Below are 19,536 nucleotides of genomic sequence, written 5' to 3'. Positions count from 1 at the left end.
AAACACGGAGACACTCATTCCACTTCAACAATATATTTGACTTGAGACAAGCACTTTTATGGACACAGCAATAATTTAATGTTGGACTTAAGTTACAAAGACTGGTTGGCAGGCTGTACATGGAAGCAGCAGCACACGGCACCATGTTGTGTGTGTGTGCGTGATGTCACATGAGCACAAGCGAGTCATCATCTCCAAAAGCCAACAAACACACTAACAGACAAGAACATCATTCAATGCTTCTGGACATTTGTTTGAATACCATTATTTTCAGAAGTGGGCAAAAATAACATCCATTAATTGATTTCTTAAAGCACATGTTCACAAGCATTGAATGGTGTTCTGCTGTGTGTGTGTCGTACATCAAGCAGAGGTTCAAGCGCGCTGAGAAGTGGCTCGGTGACATCACATACCTCAAGCACACAACATTTGCCTTCAAATAGCGCACACACCTGTCCATAAGCAGCTTGCTGTCAGTGTAGCGCAGACCCATCCGACATGTCCGAAAAGTCTTGAGTCTGTTGGCTGCGTGCTCGTCCAAGACCTCCTCCATCCTGTCGGGAAACAAAAACAAAAGGAGTCAGTCATGCTCATTTCACAACACTTCGGGCTTGCAGCTAAGTCCGATGCTACCTAGCTCAACCCCCCCAAAAAAAGGGGGGGGGGAACTCAGTGAGCAATCATGCCAAATTGTCATTAAAATGCCTCCGTTAAAAAGCGTCAACAAAGGTTAGCATGTGGAATCATTAGTAAAAGCAGAAGCATTTTTAGCTATTAAAACTATTTCTATGTGCAGTCGAAGTAGCACACATCCCTTAATAGCATGTTGAAGTTCACAGACCACATGGAAAAACATGCAGACAGTCTGAAAACTCATAACATTTGTGAACGTGAGCGATCTGTCAATAGACGCATAGTCAAGAAATAAGACCTAATATTTGGACACTTGATTAGGTACACCTCATGACTTGTCTATCAGAACCTGTATACATTAGTCAAGACAACAACTAGGGTGTACCTAAAAATGTGGCCAGTTCACAAAGTCATTAGGTAGATGAGCGCAACCAAAAACCAACTAGCTGACCCATCACTCTAAAGGTCAAACACAAATCATCATGTACATCATTCAATGCTTCCGGACATGTGCTATGAATACTTTTTTTGTTGTAAAAATAGTATTTTAATAAGTAGGCAACATAATACCAACCTAAGATTTTTTTTAAATACATTTGAAAAAATAAGTTGTTTAAATTTTTTAAGTAATTAATTTTTTAATCATGTAGGCCACACCAATGTGATTTTTTTTTTTTTTTTTTAAAAAAGCACATGTTCAGAACTGTTGAATGTTGTTCTGGTGTGTGTCTAACTGACAAACGGCTACGTGGCATCAGACACGCCTCCTCAAGCACCCAGCACGACACCCTTGGTGTAAAAAAAGTACACTCACCTGTCGAAAAGCAGCTTTCCAATTGCATGTTTGTAGCGCAGACCCATCCACGTCCCAAACGGACTCGATCCTGTCAAGAAAACACAAACGGAAGCGGTGAGTACTGCTCATTTGCATATCGTAGGTGCCAATTTGCATAAAACACTTTGCTTTCATACAATTGAAATACTCTTGAATATTCGCGTCACTACTTGATAAATGTCATATTATTGAAGTTTTGACCACAGGCTGCCTGTTGATGATTTTTTCATAGAATGCAAGTGATACATGAGGTGAGCAAGCAGGTCAGTGCATTCCAACCTAAGCCACGCCCCCACCCTCTCGCTCCGCTCTGCTGACTCCACCCTTCTCAGGCCCATCACCCGCTTCACCAACCGCTGCTGCCCCGCCCCCTGGAAGTCGGGAACGTTCTGAATTTTTGCTGAAAAATTTTTTTTTTTGGGGGGGTCCCACTTGCGAAGTCGGGGGGAAAAATGTACCCCGACTTCAACAACGGACTACAATGTGACGCCACTTTATAATTGCGACCCCTTTGGAAACACAGACCGTGAATGGTAAAAGTTAAAATTAAAGTACCACTGATTGTCACACACACCCACAATTTACTCGAGTATTAAACTAGATAGCTTTCTTCATTCATAAATATTCGCCATAACTCCACGTAACACAACGGACGTGACCTCCCTCCATGAAACTATACGGTGAACTACTGAACTGCATGAAATGCTTGTGAAATAGGATTAAAAACCATAAATGAAGCTAAATTGCAAAAAGGCAAGTTTGCTGGAGGTCAAAATAAAAAGACACATTTATCACTATCCACCATTTTGGTTGTTTACTTTCGTCTCGAACACTTTCAGGTCGAAACTGGAAAAACAAACTGGGATAAATTCAGACCATCCTCGAATGCAGCATCAATTAATCCGACAAGGTATTCCAGTATTCCTGATTACTGACTCATTGGAACATTTTCAAATGCTAAAACTGGATTTTCTTGAATACTGCTGTTATTTTTTTGTATTCATTATTATTATCTCACACTTTCTCGTTTTTGACAAGTAAACTAATAAACACATTTTACATTGGACAATATTGATCTAATCGAGTCAACCGAGGACACGTTAAATAAGGGACGATGGTCCTTTTCAAACAAAAATATACGTTTAGAGGACCATGCAGTAAAAACGTGGAAAAGTTGAGCACGAGTTACCTTTTCACAACACGTCGCTACTTTTCTTCAGCTGACGTGCAGGTAGACGGGCAGCAGCCGACGTGGAGAAAATATTCCTTAATTGCAGAGACCTCTGTGCATGTAAACAATCCAAAATGACCTACTAACGTAACTTGGAGGCGACAATGTGCTCAAAATAAAACAAAAACGCCACGCCAAACAATTTCTCATTTCCTTTTCCGGTCAGTGTTTAACTTCCGGGTCGCAGCTGAGACCAGAGCGAATTAGCTATTATAATAATAATAATAATAATAATAATAATAATAATAATAATAATAATAGTAATAGTAATAATAATAATAATAATAATAATAATAATAATAATAATAATAATAATAATAATAATAATTAATAATAACACCGCACGCAAGGCATATTGGTCCAGGTCAAAGGTTATGCTTCCCCAGTTCAGTAAACATGGCGGCGTGTGACCCCGATATAGAGTACTTTGAGCGTTGTAAAGTGGATTTTGTAAGAAACGGGGGTGCAGTGTTACAGGGAAAAGAAAAAAAGAACTCGTGGCCCTTGCTTGGGCATTGTCCTTCCAGAAAGCCTCAACTGCATTGTCAACTAAAAAGCGCAACTGCACTCGACAAATCAACTTTCGATTAACAAATACTACTGGACGGGAAGATGAACTGGTGGAAACGTGTGCCGACACACACATTTTATTGGGACTTGAACGACAATGTGCCGCAGTGTATTGTATTTTATAACAATGTACGAATCAACATCTTAATAATTATGCGTCTTAAATGTATTCTGGGTTAATGAGCTTCGGCTTCATCCCGTCAGCCCTTTTTCTTTTCGGATGTAACGAATATATGTTGTGTTGAAACTGTCACAATGATATGTCCGAAAGGAAAAATGAATGAATCAAAAACAAAAGAGTAGGAACAGGAGGCTGTCAACCATAATTCTGAATCTCTGCTCAAGATTGATGTTGACGGTTGTCAGATGACTATTTCTATTTTACTTAAATCTGTTGGCCCTCTGGGGGCCCCTGCTGGCTAAGGGGCCCCAAGCAATTGCCTGCCTTGCCTGATGGCAAGCTATCTGTCTGGGGGCAGGCAGCCCACAGCGCCCCCTGGGTTGGGGGTGTTGCCCAATACATGCCAAAGGACGTTCCAAACGTTTCTGAAGACATTTTTAACTTTTCATCTTTTGCTTTACTTTTTAAAACACCCCCCGATCCCAAGAATATTTAACGTTTTTATTCATTCCAGTGGGCGGCCATTTTGTTGACTGAAAACGACATCACAGTGCCTCGCCAGTGCTCAGTTTGCAAACATCACATGACAAACCTAGAAAACAGGTGAGCTCTAATTGGTTGTTACCGAAGCCCCGCCCCAAACTGTGATGTCATTTTCCATCGACAAGTAGCAAAAAAGGGGTGAATTTTCCCACAAACTCAGTATTAAGCAGAATGCCACTTACCTGTCAAATCGCCCGCACTCAAGGAACTTCCACTGCTCGTGCTGTCGTCGTCGTCTGGCGGTCTGAGCGGAAGGACGTTTTCCCGCCATGTGTGCGACACATGAGCGCTAACGAGCGACACATGCGCTCCTTGTGTGAAGTCGACGATCCAGTGTTGTGGAGGAGTATTGATTTGTTTTCAGCTTGAGGCTCGTTTCCTGCGCTGCGGTTTGGCCGCTAACCAGCGCGGAGGGCGGAGGCATGCGTGTCACCGCCGCTTGTTAAGGACTTTTCATGCTGTCACCGAGCACATGCACGCACTCAGTCAAGGCCCTTTCACGCTGCACTTGGCATATCCTTGGTCGGTGTTCACCACGGAACGGCGCAAGAACAATTGCGCTCCGGCGAAAGCCTGCCCATATTTGGAAGTGGTTGTTTAGCAGCTGACCAGGAAGTAGTAGCCTATAGTAAGAATTTTAAAAATAAATACATAAAATAAATAACCTGATGAACAGTAAGACAAGAAAAAACCTACACACAACTGTGTGTGTGTGTGTGTGTCCCAACTGTCCCGGGGCCCCTTGACAGCTCCGTGCCCAGGGGCCCTGTTTGAGCTTGTTACAGACATGCAGGCAAGCAAAAGGGCAACAAGACATCCCGTGGCGATTCGACTGTTCTCGCTGATTGAAAACAAACATGTCTGCCACACATGTAGGGGGGGGGGGGTCTGTGTGTAAACCCCCCCCCACCCCCCACCCTCATTAATCCGAGGCCAGATGATGAGGTTGAAGAAAAACACAAGCGGTGGCGGCGGCCATGAAAACAAGCAGGCAGAATGTGAAAGGAAAGCTGCGGCTGGGAGGAATTCTCCGGGGGGGGAATGTTATCGCCGCCGCTGAGGGTCACATTGTTCACTCTTCCTGACAGGCCCGATGTGTGGGGGGGACGTGGGCGGCATTGGGCACTGGGGGAGGCAATCATGACTGGGCCTGGGCTTGGCTATATCCAAGCTTTTGTTGCCTGCTGGACAGAAAACTAAGACTCGTACAAAGAAAAACAATTTCGCGAAAGCTGTTAATGAATAAATAAATAATAAAGTGGGGGTGGGCGTGGGGGTCGGAGGAATAAAAAAAAATCGTAAAAAATATTTTCTTTAAATTCTAAAAAAATATATATTTTTTTTTAATTGGTCATTTAGTTACTTTTTAAGTTTTGTTTAGTTTTTAAACAAAAACGACAACTTTTTCTGTTAAAATTAAACTAGAGTCTAAACTAAAATAGTACTATTGGAATATACTGTATGTAAAAAAAATCTGTAAAAAAAAACAAAAAAAAAACTTGTAATTTAACTTATGTTTCAGCAAAAATGTTTTCCCCAAAATACATTTTTTTTGTTTAAAAAGCACATAAAAAAGGACTACCAAAGTTTCTTTCTTTTAAAATTAAGATATTCCGCTTGAAAATGTATTTTTTTTATTATTATTCTTTTCTAAAAATATTTCATCCCCAAAAAACGGATTCATCGTTTGTTAAAAAAAAACATCCTAATATTTGGACTATTAGTTTGCTTAAATAATTACACAAATTGTAAAATAGTTCATATGGTTTTCTTTGTAATATTTGTCTAAAACAATTTTCTCCAAAAATTTAACTATAAATTATTCTAAAAGTCTGTCTTTTTCTTTAAAATAAACTTTTCCTTTCTCAGCTTGATCTCTTCAGCATATTTGACCTTTCATTTTTCTTTTTTGGAATTATGATGTGTGACGATGACGTCGACTCTCTAAAGGGACAACGTGTCAACATTTCCAGGTGTGACGTGATCCTACTTCCACGTGAACATGTGACCTCTCAAGACACACAGAGCAATTCAATTCACACACACACACACACACACACACACACACACACACACACAAAAGCACACTTTCAATTAAGTAATTTCATCGCATCACAGACTTTAATTGTTCACTCATGTTTGCCTGTGAACTTTACGCCACATTCCTCGATTGGAATTAGACAACACGCACACACACACAGAAGTTGTCAATTCAAGAACACAAAACCTAAGTTGAGAAAAGCAAGTACAGGCAAGAAAAAAAATGTTTGGAAAGTCCCCAAAAGTTTGTAAGGCTGTGATTGGTCAGCTGTCAGCTTGCTGGCGTGCCCACATGGCCAAGCCCATTGTGTGTTTGTGTGTTTGTGTGCGTGTGTGTGAGACGTTGTCGGGAGGGTGTTGACTTTTTGGCACGTCGACGAGGAAAGAAAATTTATCAGATGATGTTCGCGTTTGGATTCTTTCTTTGTTTTTGTAGTGAATTTCATCCTGTCAACGCGTCTGCTCGTTATATCAAAGCCCCAATGAAGTGTTGTTGGTTTTTTTTAAACTCATTTGTGTCAAGTCTTTGAAAATGTGGCCTCCTCTTTGTTCTCATCACCTACTTGTAATAACCCATCTTGGCCAGCAGTCGTTTTATCTTCGTTGGATGATATCTTAATCTGTGTGTCTGCGTGTGTGTCTCTTGCCAAGGATTTTAACAAAACAACAACAGATGCTACAAGAGTAATATTCATCCATGTTCAAGATAAAGTTGGATTTTCAAGGAAGGAAAGTTGTATTTTTCGCAAAAACAGACCAAAAAACTCCTGATGTGTACTTTCGATCTTGCATCTCAAATCATCTTTCCCTATTGTAATGAATGCAAACGCCATCAATCCGTTCCAGCCTCTCAAAAAAATTGTTCTTATGTGTTCCTCATTGAGAAAAAAAAAAAACTTTCCCTAACATTGCACTTTATGAAACATGCAGTAATGACATATTTCAATGAATTTTTGTCACACGTTGCATAAATTGAAAGGCCATTATCTTGCTGTTCAAAGGCCACCTGAGACAGACAGACAGACAGACAGTACACGGATATCTGTACAATCTTGACGGCTCAGCTCCTCACAGATGAAAAAGAAAGCATGACTGTGTGTACGGTTATTGTGTCTAAATGTGTTAAAATATCACTTGTTTAAAGGATTATATACCTGATTAGCATTAGCATGACACTAGCAGACGAAAGGCTGTGTGGTTGTTCTAAACAAGGCTTTTAGTTTTATATATATATATATATATGAGCACACAATTGTTAACATATGATTTTTTTAACCACTTTAAAAAGGACATTAAAGTCTGTCCAGCCGTTTTTTTGGTGAGTCAGCAGTGAGAGAGGATGCTGTCATGAACTACCATGACCTCTGTGCGCGCACGCCCACACACACACACACACACATGCACGCACACACACTTGCCCCCCGCAGGCCTCTAAGGCGTAGCACTGAAGTGTAACTTCAGCGTCGAGTGTCTCCTACGGGCCGGCGGGGCGTACGATGCAGATTGAGGCCAGATGTTGGTGTTCCTCATGTGGCCGCCAGCCAACCAGCGCCAGCCATTTATAGGCCGCGACGTTCCCAACATGCAACAGGGCGCCGCCCGGGAGGCGGGGTGGTGACCGCGGGGGTCAGCGGGCCGGCGGGCGTCTTCCCGTTCTTACGCCGACTCTATAAAGTCGTCAAGTGGACACACACGCGGGTGCAATGGGAGTTGAAACGAGTTACATCAGGAGGGGGGGTGGGGGGGGGACGGTCCACTTGTAAATGTTTGACTTTGATTGTCTTCCTGCGTCTCTAAGTGAGACTTTGTCCCTGAACGCCACACAGGAAGCCCATCAACTGCACGCACAGCAAAGAAAAGGAGACTTAGCCTCAAAGCTAGCACATTAGCCTCATGTTTCTTCTGTGTGTGCGTGCGTGTGTTTATAGCCTATTTCGAGTGTGTCGGCACAGCAGGCCAATAATAAAAGCAACGTGCTAACAGCAGGCAGTGAAAGCAACACATGTACTTTGGACTTTACTGCTTTGTTGTTCTTTTGTTTGACGTTCTTTGTACATGTGCCCCTAACCATCAAATCTTGTTTCATGCAGCCGTTGAACATTCGAAAGACATTTTTTTTTCTTTCATGTTTCTCATGAAATGCTCCTTACGTTTGTTAGCGTGCTAGCACGGGCAAGCCAAAGTGCCGCACGTCGGCGTGTTTGCTTTTCCCTCCTCACAAATTATCAGCCGGACACTTGATATTCACAGCACACGAACAATTTGGCCCTCACAGTTTTTCACATGTCAAAGTATTCAAACTTTCCACAATTTTTGGCCAATTCTCTCCCAAATGACTGGATCCAGGGACGCTATCTAGCTAGCCAGCTACTCAGCTGTTAATTTTTTTTAAAATGGTGGTTGATTTTGAACGTAAATAGATCACCAGGTGAAAAATGTCATCAATCAAGATGTCATCATATGATGACAAAAATCACCAAGAAACATGTTTTTACTCTCATAGTGTCACATTGCGGGGCGACATCACCGATTTTTTGCCTTGTGTATGTCAATCGCACAGTTGTCATAGCGATTCATACGATGAACCCATTAAAAGGGAATTAAATAAATGTGTTAAATTCCTCCCCTTTATTTCCAAATTCACGTTTGCGTTCTCATTGGCGTCCTCATCTAATTGGTAGCAGGCGTTGACCCGGAACTAGATCTACTTCCTGCTTTCGCATCTAAGAATCATGGGAAATGTCATTTGTGACCCGCGTGAGCTAACAGCGCAGCCAGCTTCCACTTGCGAGATAATGAGTTAGATGCCATGGCTTTGCAATAACATGGCGACCTTTTCGTTTGATCCCGTTGCACCATAATTGTGTATGTTGTTGGTTTTCACTGTTTAGTTTTTTAGTACCGTCCAATTTCAATTTTATTTAGGCCTGTAAGCTTCATTTGTTGTTAATAATAATAATAAATAAGAAGCCACAGACTTCCGACTTCCGTAAGTAACACGCCTACGCTTTTTCCAAAAATAAGAAAACTGAGCGTACAATGTTGTATTTGAGCGAAGCTTTTTGTTTGAATGTTGGGTTGACTGCATGCTTTTGGTTTTTGTTTGTTTATTGATTGTTGCTGTTTGTAATTGTTGTTGACCTTGTAATTCGAAATTTTGATTACTTGTACTAAATTGTGTCAATTAAAAAAAAAAAAAATAATAAAACGCTGTTTAAGGTTACTCTCCGAAGCAACTGAGAACTGAGACACCCTACACACTCGCAACCATTAACAGCAACGCGCAATTGATGGGCACAAAGGGCGGCAGTGTTAGTATTGGGACGCGGCCCATTATATCGCAACAGTAACCGGAATTAGCATAGTGTGTGATTTACGGAAGTCCCGCCTCCTCCGTGGCATACACCCCCATTAGCGGTGTAAGTAGATGAAGGATGAGTGAGTACATTTGGTGAAATTAATTGTATATTTAATTTTCAGCGAAATTCGTTTTTTAATTTTGAAAATCTGGTCATTTTAGGCTTACGTAGCATCACATTGTAATTTCCCATGCGACCTCTTAATTAAGAGACCAAATTCCACTTCGAGAGGAACTTGAGCTTCAATTTTATTGCGAGGAAATGAAATTAAAATGAAGCTTTCCCAAGAAGGGCCACAAAAAAAAAGTTTTTGTAGCACACAAAGGCAACAATGTAAAGGGTCCTCCCCCTGCCGCCGCTTGGCGGGGAGAGTTGAGGAGGTTCGGCTGCAGCTGCGGAGCCTCCCCCGTCTCGGCCCGTCCCGGCCCGGCCCGTCCCCCGGCAGCCTCCTCCCAGCCTCCCTCCCTCCCTCCTAGTCTTCTTTCCTCCTCCTCCTCCCCTTCGTCACTCCTCGGCTATTGTTCGTGCTCGCGTGCTGGAAGTCTATCGGGCCGATCGTGGCCGCGTACCGGGCGGCGCTCTGTCGCCATGACGGGCTCCGCTCCAAAGTTCGGAGTCGTGCTGCTGCTGGCCGTCCTGCTGCAGACCGTCCTCGTCACCGTCACCGTGCTGCACTTTAACACGTCGCTCAACCAAGTAAGTCGCCGCAACTCGCTCGCTGTGCAGCGCAACAATTATTAAGTAGATGAGCGAGCGAGCGAGTCATTCAGGAGGTCAGTTAGGAGGTGTGTGTGTGTGTGTGTGTGTGCGTGTGTGTGAGAGAGAGGAAATAAATCAAATAAAGTAAATAAGTATGAGAAAAGTAAGTCAATAAGAGGAAGTAAACGAGTGAGCGAGTAAGTAGCTGAGTCAGTGTATAACTATGTATACAAGTAAAAGAGAAAGTAAATAACTAAGTAAATAAAAGAAAGTAGGCGAAATAAGTCAATGAGCGAGTAAGGACAATAGTTGTGTGTTGTAAGCAAATCAGTAAGTATGCAAATAAGAAAATAATATGTGTGAGGGAGCAAGTGAGTACATGAATACATTATTTTAAGTACATGGGTAAGTAAGCAGGTCAGCAAGTACGTAGGCGCATGGTTTGTAAGTAAATGTGAAAGTAAATAACTAAGTAAATGAAGTGAGTAAGTAGGAAAGTGGGTAAGTAAAGGTCAGTAGGCAATCAGGTAGAAGAGTAAGTAAAGAAGTAAAATAAAAACTAATTGAGCGAGTGACTAAGTTTGTGAGTGAGTAAATTGGTAAGTAGCGATATAAATGTAATTGGGTTAGTAATGAATTGAATGAGTTACTGTTAGTTAATAAGCAAGTTCGCAAGTAAGCAAGTAAGTCGATGAGTAAGAGAGAGACCGGTAACTAAGAAAGTGAGTGAGTGAGTTAATAAGTAAGCATGTGAGTAGGCGAGTAAGTCAGTGAGTGACTGCACGAATAAATGAGTGAGTTAGTAAGTGACTAAGGCATTCCAGGGACTGAGCAAGTGAATAAGTAACTAACCAAGTAAGTGAGAAAAACAAAAACTAAGTGAGTGAGTTAATAAGCAAACGTGTGAAAATGTAAGTAACCAAGTAGTCAGTCAGTCAGTGACTACTTGAACATGCTGACACTTGTTTTGTTTTCATTCTTTTTGGAAGTCACCAAGTACTCGCTTCTGTACTTAAGTAGAATTTTCCGGTACCTCTACTTTATTTTCTGGTGACTTTTTTTTTTTTTTAACTTTCACTTCCTACATTTGAAAACAAAAATCGGTATTTTCGACTTCTTACATGACTTTTTTCAACCTCCGCAGTTGATGACACAACGTAAGAAAGATGACTTTTTGTTGTTTAGAAAGACGACGATCAAATTGGAACATAAAATGCGCCGGAAGAAGTTAAAGATTTTTTTGAGCTCCCGTGAACAATCAGGAAGTTGTTTTTTTTTATATAACTGCGTGTGTGTGCGCGCGCGCGCGCGACTCTTGGATCAAGTCCAACAAAGTCAAGTTGAATCAGTGAGTCATGTGAAATGCAGAGAAATGGATACTCATCCTCATCTGAATGATATTTCCCAACCTTAGTTAAAAGTTAGCCAACATATTTTTATATTCAAACAATCTCACAGCACACTGAAATGATGAAAGTGATGATCTCAATATACACCCAAATCATTTTTGGAAAAATAATCTAAGTGCCATATTTTTCCTCTCAATAAATTAACTCATTCACTGCCATTGACGGCTATAGACGTCAAAAAATTCATTTGATCTATTTCTATTAGTTTAACATTTTTCCCACTTTTGTTAACAAGAGTTATGAAAACCTAGATTTTTTTTATTGTATTAGAACAGATATAAAATGTGTGATCAATCGTGAGTTAACTAGTGAAGCCGAGCAATCAATTACGATTACAAATTGTAATTGCCTGTTGCCCCAAATTTTTTATAATCTTTTATTAAAAAAAAAAAAAAAAGATTAGAAAAAATAAATTATTATATAAAAATTATTTTATTATTTAAAAAAGAAAAGATTAAAAATTAGGGGCGTCAGGATTTTAATCGTAATTAATTGCATGACTTCACTAGCTAACTCACGATGAATCACAAATGTTATATCTGTTCTAAATGTACAAATGTCATCCTCACCTCCATGCCGTCTTCCTCCGGCAGCTGAAGGAGACGTTCTCCAGGAGCAGCGTGTCGTGCCTGAACGGTTGGGATCAGCAGAGCGTGTCGGCGGCGCGAGACGATCCGTGCTGGCAGGTCACGCAGCTGCTCCGCCAACTCATCGACAAGGTAAGACCAACGCAAACTTCAGCCTCACGAGATGTTTCCCCATTTGATTTGCTCAACTCTTGTTGAAAATTCACAATTTTCTTCATCCTGTAACATTTCTCTTGGCGGGTTTTCTTTTATATCTTAACACCAAAATGTTCCACATTAGCGCAATCAATGTCCGCTAGCTTAATGCTAACATCTGATGTGAAAGGCTACGGGGGCCAGCTAACGGAAGTTAGCATAAATGTTTATCGAGTATGAATCTGTTCTTCTGACAGCAACACGTCAAAAAATGCGGGCAGAAATACTCGCAGGCCTTCCAATCTCTCTGTTCTGTGGGAACAAAGACTGGAGATTAGTTGGGAATTCAAACAATTGTCCCAAGAACCCATAAAAGAAGATTGCTTCCAAATCTGCAATATAGCGCGGCAGTTTGAGCAAACAATGAAGCGATATAGCCTGTGAAAGGCGTGATCATTTATAGTCATCATAATGCTAATAATAAATAATATCACGTTATATCATTTCAAGTGCGCCGACATAAAACATTGTGCCCTTTTGAAAATCACCGCTCTTCTATGAACTTTTGCTTGACACGGCGACATGACAGTAACGAATGTAGTTGTAATATGTTTATGATTGCGCTGGTCCATCTGCACCGCATCATCCCGAGAGCTGTTTCCAATATTTCCGCGACCTCGTTTGGTCACGAAGATTCTCGCAAATACATTTTCAACAATTTAAAGTACAATAACAAAACGATTGAGAAACCGTTAGCGCCGCGATTGGCAATCGAAAGTGAGCTGGATGTTCTTTGTCGAGGCGCAATTAGTCATCATTGAAGATCATCATATTGTGTAATTAGTAGCCATAATCGTTCATAATAACATGACCACAGGGAAGGATGTCAAATCCTGATCAGTCTCTGCTTCGATTTTAGCATTTGAAAAAAAATCTCTATAATCCTGCTGTATGTTAGCATCTGAGCTATCCTTTTTCAAAATGGTTCCCGACCGCAGAAAAAAAAAACTCACAAATCATAAAGGGACCCAAATTGTCAAAACGTGACGTTCTATTTTAAAACGTGCACATCTTCACTCTTATCTGCTGCTTGTGTACTTCGATCTATAAAGTATTTATACACTCAAAACACCGCCTCTAATCTCTCTGGCTAGCATGTTTCCATTTTTTCTTCGGATTCATGAAAATGTTTTATTTACCAACAAAACCCAAACAGAGTCACTACAAATCCCGAAGTATACACAACTTATCTATCATCCCAATGGCTGCTCTCGAATCATTGGCGGTTGCTATCCCACCTGAGATTGACGTCAACACAACGCCGCATCCAAATCGTGCGCAATTGCTAATTTAATATGATTTCAAAAGAGATAATATGATGCCGTCTCTCATTAAAAATGTATAATACACCAACAGCCAGTCGGCAGTGTTAGCGAATTGTGGCTAGCAGCTAACCGCACGTGCTAGCGACGAGTGGCTAGCTGCTAGCCACGCGCTGGCTAGCCACTCAGTAGGCTGGCGAAGTTACAACGTCACTTCCAACGTGTACGTTGATGAATTATTACTGTCATCTATCATTTTTCTTCTATGATCGCGGTATCAATCCGAGTAGCGACTTTTGACCCAAACAATGTATTATTGCAAAACCATCCTCTTGATCAGGTTGCTGTCTTGCTAAATGTTAGCATACCAATTCCTTGCATATTAGCATTTATTTGCGCTAATCTCCCGATGAAAAGTACCTGACCACACAAAGTTGAATTTTTATCCGTCTGCCTTTTGTTTTTTTCTGCACTCAGGCTGCTTTCTTGCTATATGTTAACATACCGTCAAGATTTTTGCAACAATAGTTACAAATTGGAACCAAGACTTACCACTTGTAAGACTTCTGATTTTGTGGAGGCCAACTTTTGAGAAGAGTTCTCACAGCTGGCCATAAATCCTCCACAAATGCGCTTGACTGACTTGCAAAGGGTAGCAGGCCCATAAAAATAAATGTAAAAAAATGTAAATGAATGTTTCTAGTTTATAAAAACATTTCTTTCATGTGCCGTCCAAATCACTGCGACGTTCGCATGGAAGTGAAAAAGAAAGAAAGAAAAAAAGTGGAAGATGTTAATCGGACCGGCCCGGCACAATGAAGTCATTGACGTCTGCTTTGTGATGCGATCCCCTCAACTTGAAGCGGCGCTGGAATGCGTGCACCTGCACACGCGCACACAGAGCAGGCTTGTGCCGCCATCCCGGCAGGAAGTTCTTGTCCCGTAAATGAAGACATAAAAACGCCACGAGGACGCGTCTCAGTGGAGCAATTAAGATAACAACATTGGTTTATTGTTTTGGGGAAAATCCATCAAAACTTCCCCAACATTCTTTACGTTTCAACTTTGGATCAAATCCATATTTGGGATTAATGAATATACTTTTTTTTTTAATATATATATATATCATTATTGTTTTTTTCTTCATTGTTTTTATTTTTTAAATAAAGCTGCCATAACAAAAATAAATGAAGTGAAATGGAATCCAGACTAGATGTGGACTTAATTAGGCTCTTTATTGCAAGTCCACATGTGTTGTGGACTCAATCATATCTATTAATATTCATGATAATATTCAAACTAGCGATCTCCAACTGAAGTCAATATCGCGCTCTACGAGTCCTGTTGGACTGGCAGGCCAACTTCGCTTGAAGTCGTCGATGCCTCCAAGGGCAATAATAACTTTTCATTTGTTAAAACAAGTCCACTTCCATTCAACAATTTCCTTTTCCTTCCGCCGTCCGTCACGGGGCAGCCACGTGATCACGTGACGTGGGTGCAAATGGGTCAATAAAAGGTTGAGCATGACCTCGACGTCGATGCTAATTTGTGTTAGCATTTTTGCTCCTTAACACAAAGTAGCAGCCAAGAGAAGTGAAGAAAAGCGCTTCCTTTTTTTGGTTTGTTTTCAGCCAAACAAATTTCAACTTAATCCTCACAGGGTTTCGAGCGCCGGCCCGTTACTGCCATTTGATTGGTCCGAGTGAAAGTGTGTGCGGCCAACTGGCGCCCGTCGTCCGTCTGTCGCAATCCGTCCGCGTTCGCACATTCAACGTCAAGCGTTCTCTTTGATATGTTTTCATCCCGTTATTATATTAATATTGCTGGTGAGAGCTTCCAGATGATTTATCAGGCAACCGTTGCGTGCCGTTGGATGGATTTGATGTTTTTTGCGGAATAGCAACGGGATAGCGGCGCTATTAGAGCTTGGATTACATTCCGCAGATCGCACCCAAGGCCGACTGGCTATGATGTCGTCTTTATTGTCAAGTCGAGGACGTTTGGCGGCGCTTCAGGGAAGCTTCTGGAACGTCGCCGTTTATTGTGCTTGTATCAATTTGAGAGACATCAAAAGTCTGATGTGTGTTTTCCTTTTGTTGCGGCGCAGTCGATGTCGCAGCACTACCAGAAGCAGATCTCGTCTGCGGTGAGAGGTGAGGCCCGCAAATACCACAAGCGGCAAGATTTAAGCTTGACATCACATTTCAATGGCTTGTCAAACTTTTCGAAAGTAATTATTAGGTGTCACGAGTAGTGAGTTAATTTTGAGTTAATTTAAAGTTCCTTTAACGCCACTCATTTTTTTTAAATGCGCAATTCATGACCGTCCCTTACTTAACAGTAATAAATGTGATAATAATGCAAATATTTGTGGAGACTGGGGTCAAGTTTTACTTCGCAATTTTCAAAATGTGCAGAATTTCAAGTTACTTCATGTTAAAGGTTAGATCGCTCTTCGTATGAAAAGAAAAATGCACCGAGCGGTCGGCAATGTCTTACAAATGCAATAATGCCATCTAGTGGCAGAAAAAATTGGCCTCAACACAAATCAATATCACACTCGTTTTTTACAGTACAATTTTAACTCATTTTAAGAATTATTATGAAATCAAAGTATTAATGATTAAAAGATGCATCCATATTTATATTAGTTTAATTTTATTCCTACTTTTTTAGACTTAGAAAAAATATTTATTATTATCATTGTACATTTAGAACAGATATAAAATGCGCAATTCATGACCGTCCCTTACTTAACAGTAATAAATGTGATAATAATGCAAATATTTGTGGAGACTGGGGTCAAGTTTTACTTCGCAATTTTCAAAATGTGCATAATTTCAAGTTACTTCATGTTAAAGGTTAGATCGCTCTTCGTATGAAAAGAAAAATGCACCGAGCGGTCGGCAATGTCTTGCAAATGCAATAATGCCATCTAGTGGCAGAAAAAATTGGCCTCAACACAAATCAATATCACACTCGTTTTTTACAGTACAATTTTAACTCATTTTAAGAATTATTATGAAATCAAAGTATTAATGATTAAAAGATGCATCCATATTTATAGTAGTTTAATTTTATTCCTACTTTTTTAGACTTAGAAAAAATATTTATTATTATCATTGTACATTTAGAACAGATATAAAATTTGTGATTAATTGTGAGTTAATTATTGAACTCATGCGATTAATGACGGTTTAAAAAAATATATTGCCTGACACCCCTAGTTTTTATAGTTACTTATTACTAGTTGTTCCAAAAATAATTGAATTAGTCATTAAATTCTTGCATTACTTTTTTGAAAACCTTGGTGGTTTTACTTCCTCTACAATTTTTATTGGATTTTTTAAGAATTGTGACAATAAAGCGAAATGGAAATGCTACAAATAAGTTTGACAATTGTTGGGAGTGGACTTGTTTTTATGAAAAATGCTAATTTTGGCTATGGAAGCAGATTTTGCAAATACGTTTTGGGGGGGGGGGCGAATAAATTGAAATATTTCTGGAATGAATAAAATAAGCAAAAATGAATCTTTAGTTGACACTCGCTGCCATATGACGTCATCACACGGTGCCGTCTCCTTTCAACATTCGCAAAATAATAACAAATGGCGTAAGATGTCGTCGCATGTTCGTTTTGCGCATTTTCACCAAATTTGCTCGACAATTTCTCAATATTTTGGATGGAAACCCCGTTTATGTATGTTAAGACCAATTCTGTAGAGTGGATTAGCATAAATGGATATTTTATGCATTGCAATATTTATTGGACTTCAAACTCAAAGTTTTCTTTACTATGGGAAGTTTGAGTTGTAAACAATTTGAAAAGTACGCGCATAAGAAAGTATTCAGTAGAAATGCCATATAGGAGCATAATAGTGCAATAATATATTGTCCATTGTTGCTGTTGGACTGACTTCCTGCTCAGATGAAGTGTCTCGGGTTCTGCCCTCGCTGGTGGCAGCGGACGACGGCGCGTCGCCGCGGCCCAAAGTCGCCGCTCACGTCACCGGAAGCTTCGCACCCAAACTGGAGGGAGGAGCCGGTGAGACGTCAACAATAGAACACAACAGAATGCGATTTTGCTCGACCGCCGGCGGGAAAATTCCACTTTTACAGCAGCAGACAACATCGGCAAAACATCTGCGGCGTATCAGCGACAGATGTTTTGCCATTTTGAAAGTGCGCAGACTTGCGCAGCCGCTAGCTTTGACTGCTGATTGGTAACGTCAACAATCATCAATGGCATGAATGATTGGCAGTCGGCGGGTATTGGGTTATTTACAGGAAGGCGGTCTTACAAGCTCTTTAAATTGTTAGCAAGCGAGCCACTAATTGCCGACAGATGCCACGAGATCTAAATATAAAAGTATTGCTTTGGTGCCTTCCTGCAGCCAAGAACGATGTCGTCAGGCAACAGACTTATGGAATAGAATAAAAGTGATTTACCGCCATCTTCTGGCATCTGTTGGCAATTACAAAACTTTTTGGGTGGTCGTTTCAGATTTTTGCTAATTGAGTCCAGTGAATAACCAGGATACTTTTTGTGATGTTTGATGCGAGATTTAGTTGTAAACAAAACAACAACAATAAAGGAAAACATGTCGTCAACAATGTACCAAATACGGCAAACGTGTTGCTTGCTTACCTGTCGGCGTGTTCAGTCTCCGCAGGAGCAAAAGCGGGCGCACGGCCTGTTTACGGCCAGAAGATTTTGTGGTGGGAGGGCGAGAAGGGTCTCGCCTTCCTGCAGGACATGCAGCTGGTGGACGGCGAGCTGGTGGTCCCGCGGCCCGGCATCTATTACGTCTACGCGCAGACCTACTTCAGACACGCCCGCCCCCTGGACCAGGACGCCCTGGAGGGCGGCGGCGGCGGCGGCGACGACGACGACGACAGAGGAAGGCCTCTGCTGCAGTACATCTACAAGAAGGTGAGGGCGCTCTCGTGCATTTTCCACACGCTATACCTGAAAAAGCGAAAAAAAAAAAGTTGGCCTTCTTTATTATTTTTTGCATAAAAATCTGACTCTTGATTTAAAAAAATAATAATTATTACAAATTTCTATCTATTAATTTAGATAGAGGTGCAACAATTAATCGACAACTAATCTAGTATAAAATTAATCCACAACTATCATGATCATTTTCCAGATCTTGAAATAAATAACAATAATAATAATAAAATTGCAAATGTCCTCAAATGTTCTTTTTTCATCCTCATGAAAGCAGATCAGATCTTTGTGTTAAGTCGAAATAAGACATTTGTCAACATCTGCTTTGACTTTGGAAAACAATCATCAACATTTTATTTTTAATGAAACCACTAACTGAATCATAACACATTTTGTATATTTTCTGCACTGGCAATCTGAAAAAAAGTCTTCTTTTTTTTAAATAAAGCAATGAAAATTATTATTTCTTTTTTTTTAAAAAAAAGGAAGGTTGACTTTCCCTTAAAAAACGGTTTTACTTTCCTTCCTTTTAGCATAGAACAAATTATTGTATTTTTTGTGTGTGTCAATAATATGTTCTACGCAGCTGGTCTAAATATGGTTTCCTGGTTAATAATGCGTTAGTGGGGGGGCGGCCATTTTGACACTTGAAAATGCACATCAGAAAGAAAAAAAACAGCTACGGAATGCATTAAAACCCCAAAATGTCTACAAGCCTTTTCTCCCTCTTGTTGCAGATGAGCACTTACCCGGATCCCATCCTGCTGATGAAGACCAGCCGGACCTCCTGCTGGTCCCGGGACTCTGAATTCTCGCTGTACTCGGCCCACCAGGGTGGGCTCTTCTTTCTCAACAGGGGGGACCGCCTCTTTGTCACCGTGACCAACGCCTCCGTTGTGGACATGGACGAGAAGAGCAGCTTCTTCGGGGTCTTCCTGATCAGCTAGGCCACACGGGGGCGCCGTTGCACTTTGAAGCGGAACCTGCCGGACATTAAACGTTCCGAGTGAAGGATAAACGCGGGGGGGGGGGGGGGGGGGGAGTAAAGTGACGGCGCGAAGTGAGGTGGTGATCGACACCGCGATTCACAAGCTTTTC

General features: G+C 40.9%; 1 protein-coding gene and 1 long non-coding RNA gene across 3 annotated transcripts; one reads left to right on the top strand and one right to left on the bottom strand.

Moving 5' to 3' along the window:
• Positions 1-17: 17 nt before the first annotated feature.
• On the bottom strand, positions 18-2,867 carry LOC144040673 (uncharacterized). Its single transcript, XR_013289793.1, has 3 exons — positions 2,658-2,867; positions 1,448-1,517; positions 18-554 (listed from the first exon to the last, which is right to left on the bottom strand). It is a non-coding gene; the product is annotated as an uncharacterized LOC144040673 (long non-coding RNA).
• A 6,957-nt stretch (positions 2,868-9,824) lies between these two features.
• tnfsf10 (TNF superfamily member 10) lies at positions 9,825-19,463 on the top strand. 2 transcript variants are annotated; one of them, XM_077554224.1, is made up of 6 exons: positions 9,825-10,028; positions 12,034-12,159; positions 15,592-15,637; positions 17,413-17,529; positions 18,149-18,417; positions 19,176-19,463. In XM_077554224.1, exons 1-6 carry the CDS (start codon positions 9,921-9,923, stop codon positions 19,383-19,385), a joined length of 876 nt encoding a protein of 291 aa, XP_077410350.1. In that variant the 5' UTR covers positions 9,825-9,920; the 3' UTR covers positions 19,386-19,463. The 2 variants fall into 2 exon arrangements, with proteins under 2 accessions (XP_077410350.1, XP_077410349.1); XM_077554223.1 differs by lacking the exon at positions 17,413-17,529 and having other exon boundaries at positions 9,827-10,028.
• The last annotated feature ends 73 nt before the right edge of the window (positions 19,464-19,536 follow it).

Source organism: Vanacampus margaritifer, chromosome 20 (genome assembly GCF_051991255.1).
Source record: "Vanacampus margaritifer isolate UIUO_Vmar chromosome 20, RoL_Vmar_1.0, whole genome shotgun sequence".
NCBI lineage: Eukaryota > Metazoa > Chordata > Actinopteri > Syngnathiformes > Syngnathidae > Vanacampus > Vanacampus margaritifer.
Note: the sequence above shows the minus strand (reverse complement) of the source record. Positions and strands in the feature narration are given on the sequence as shown.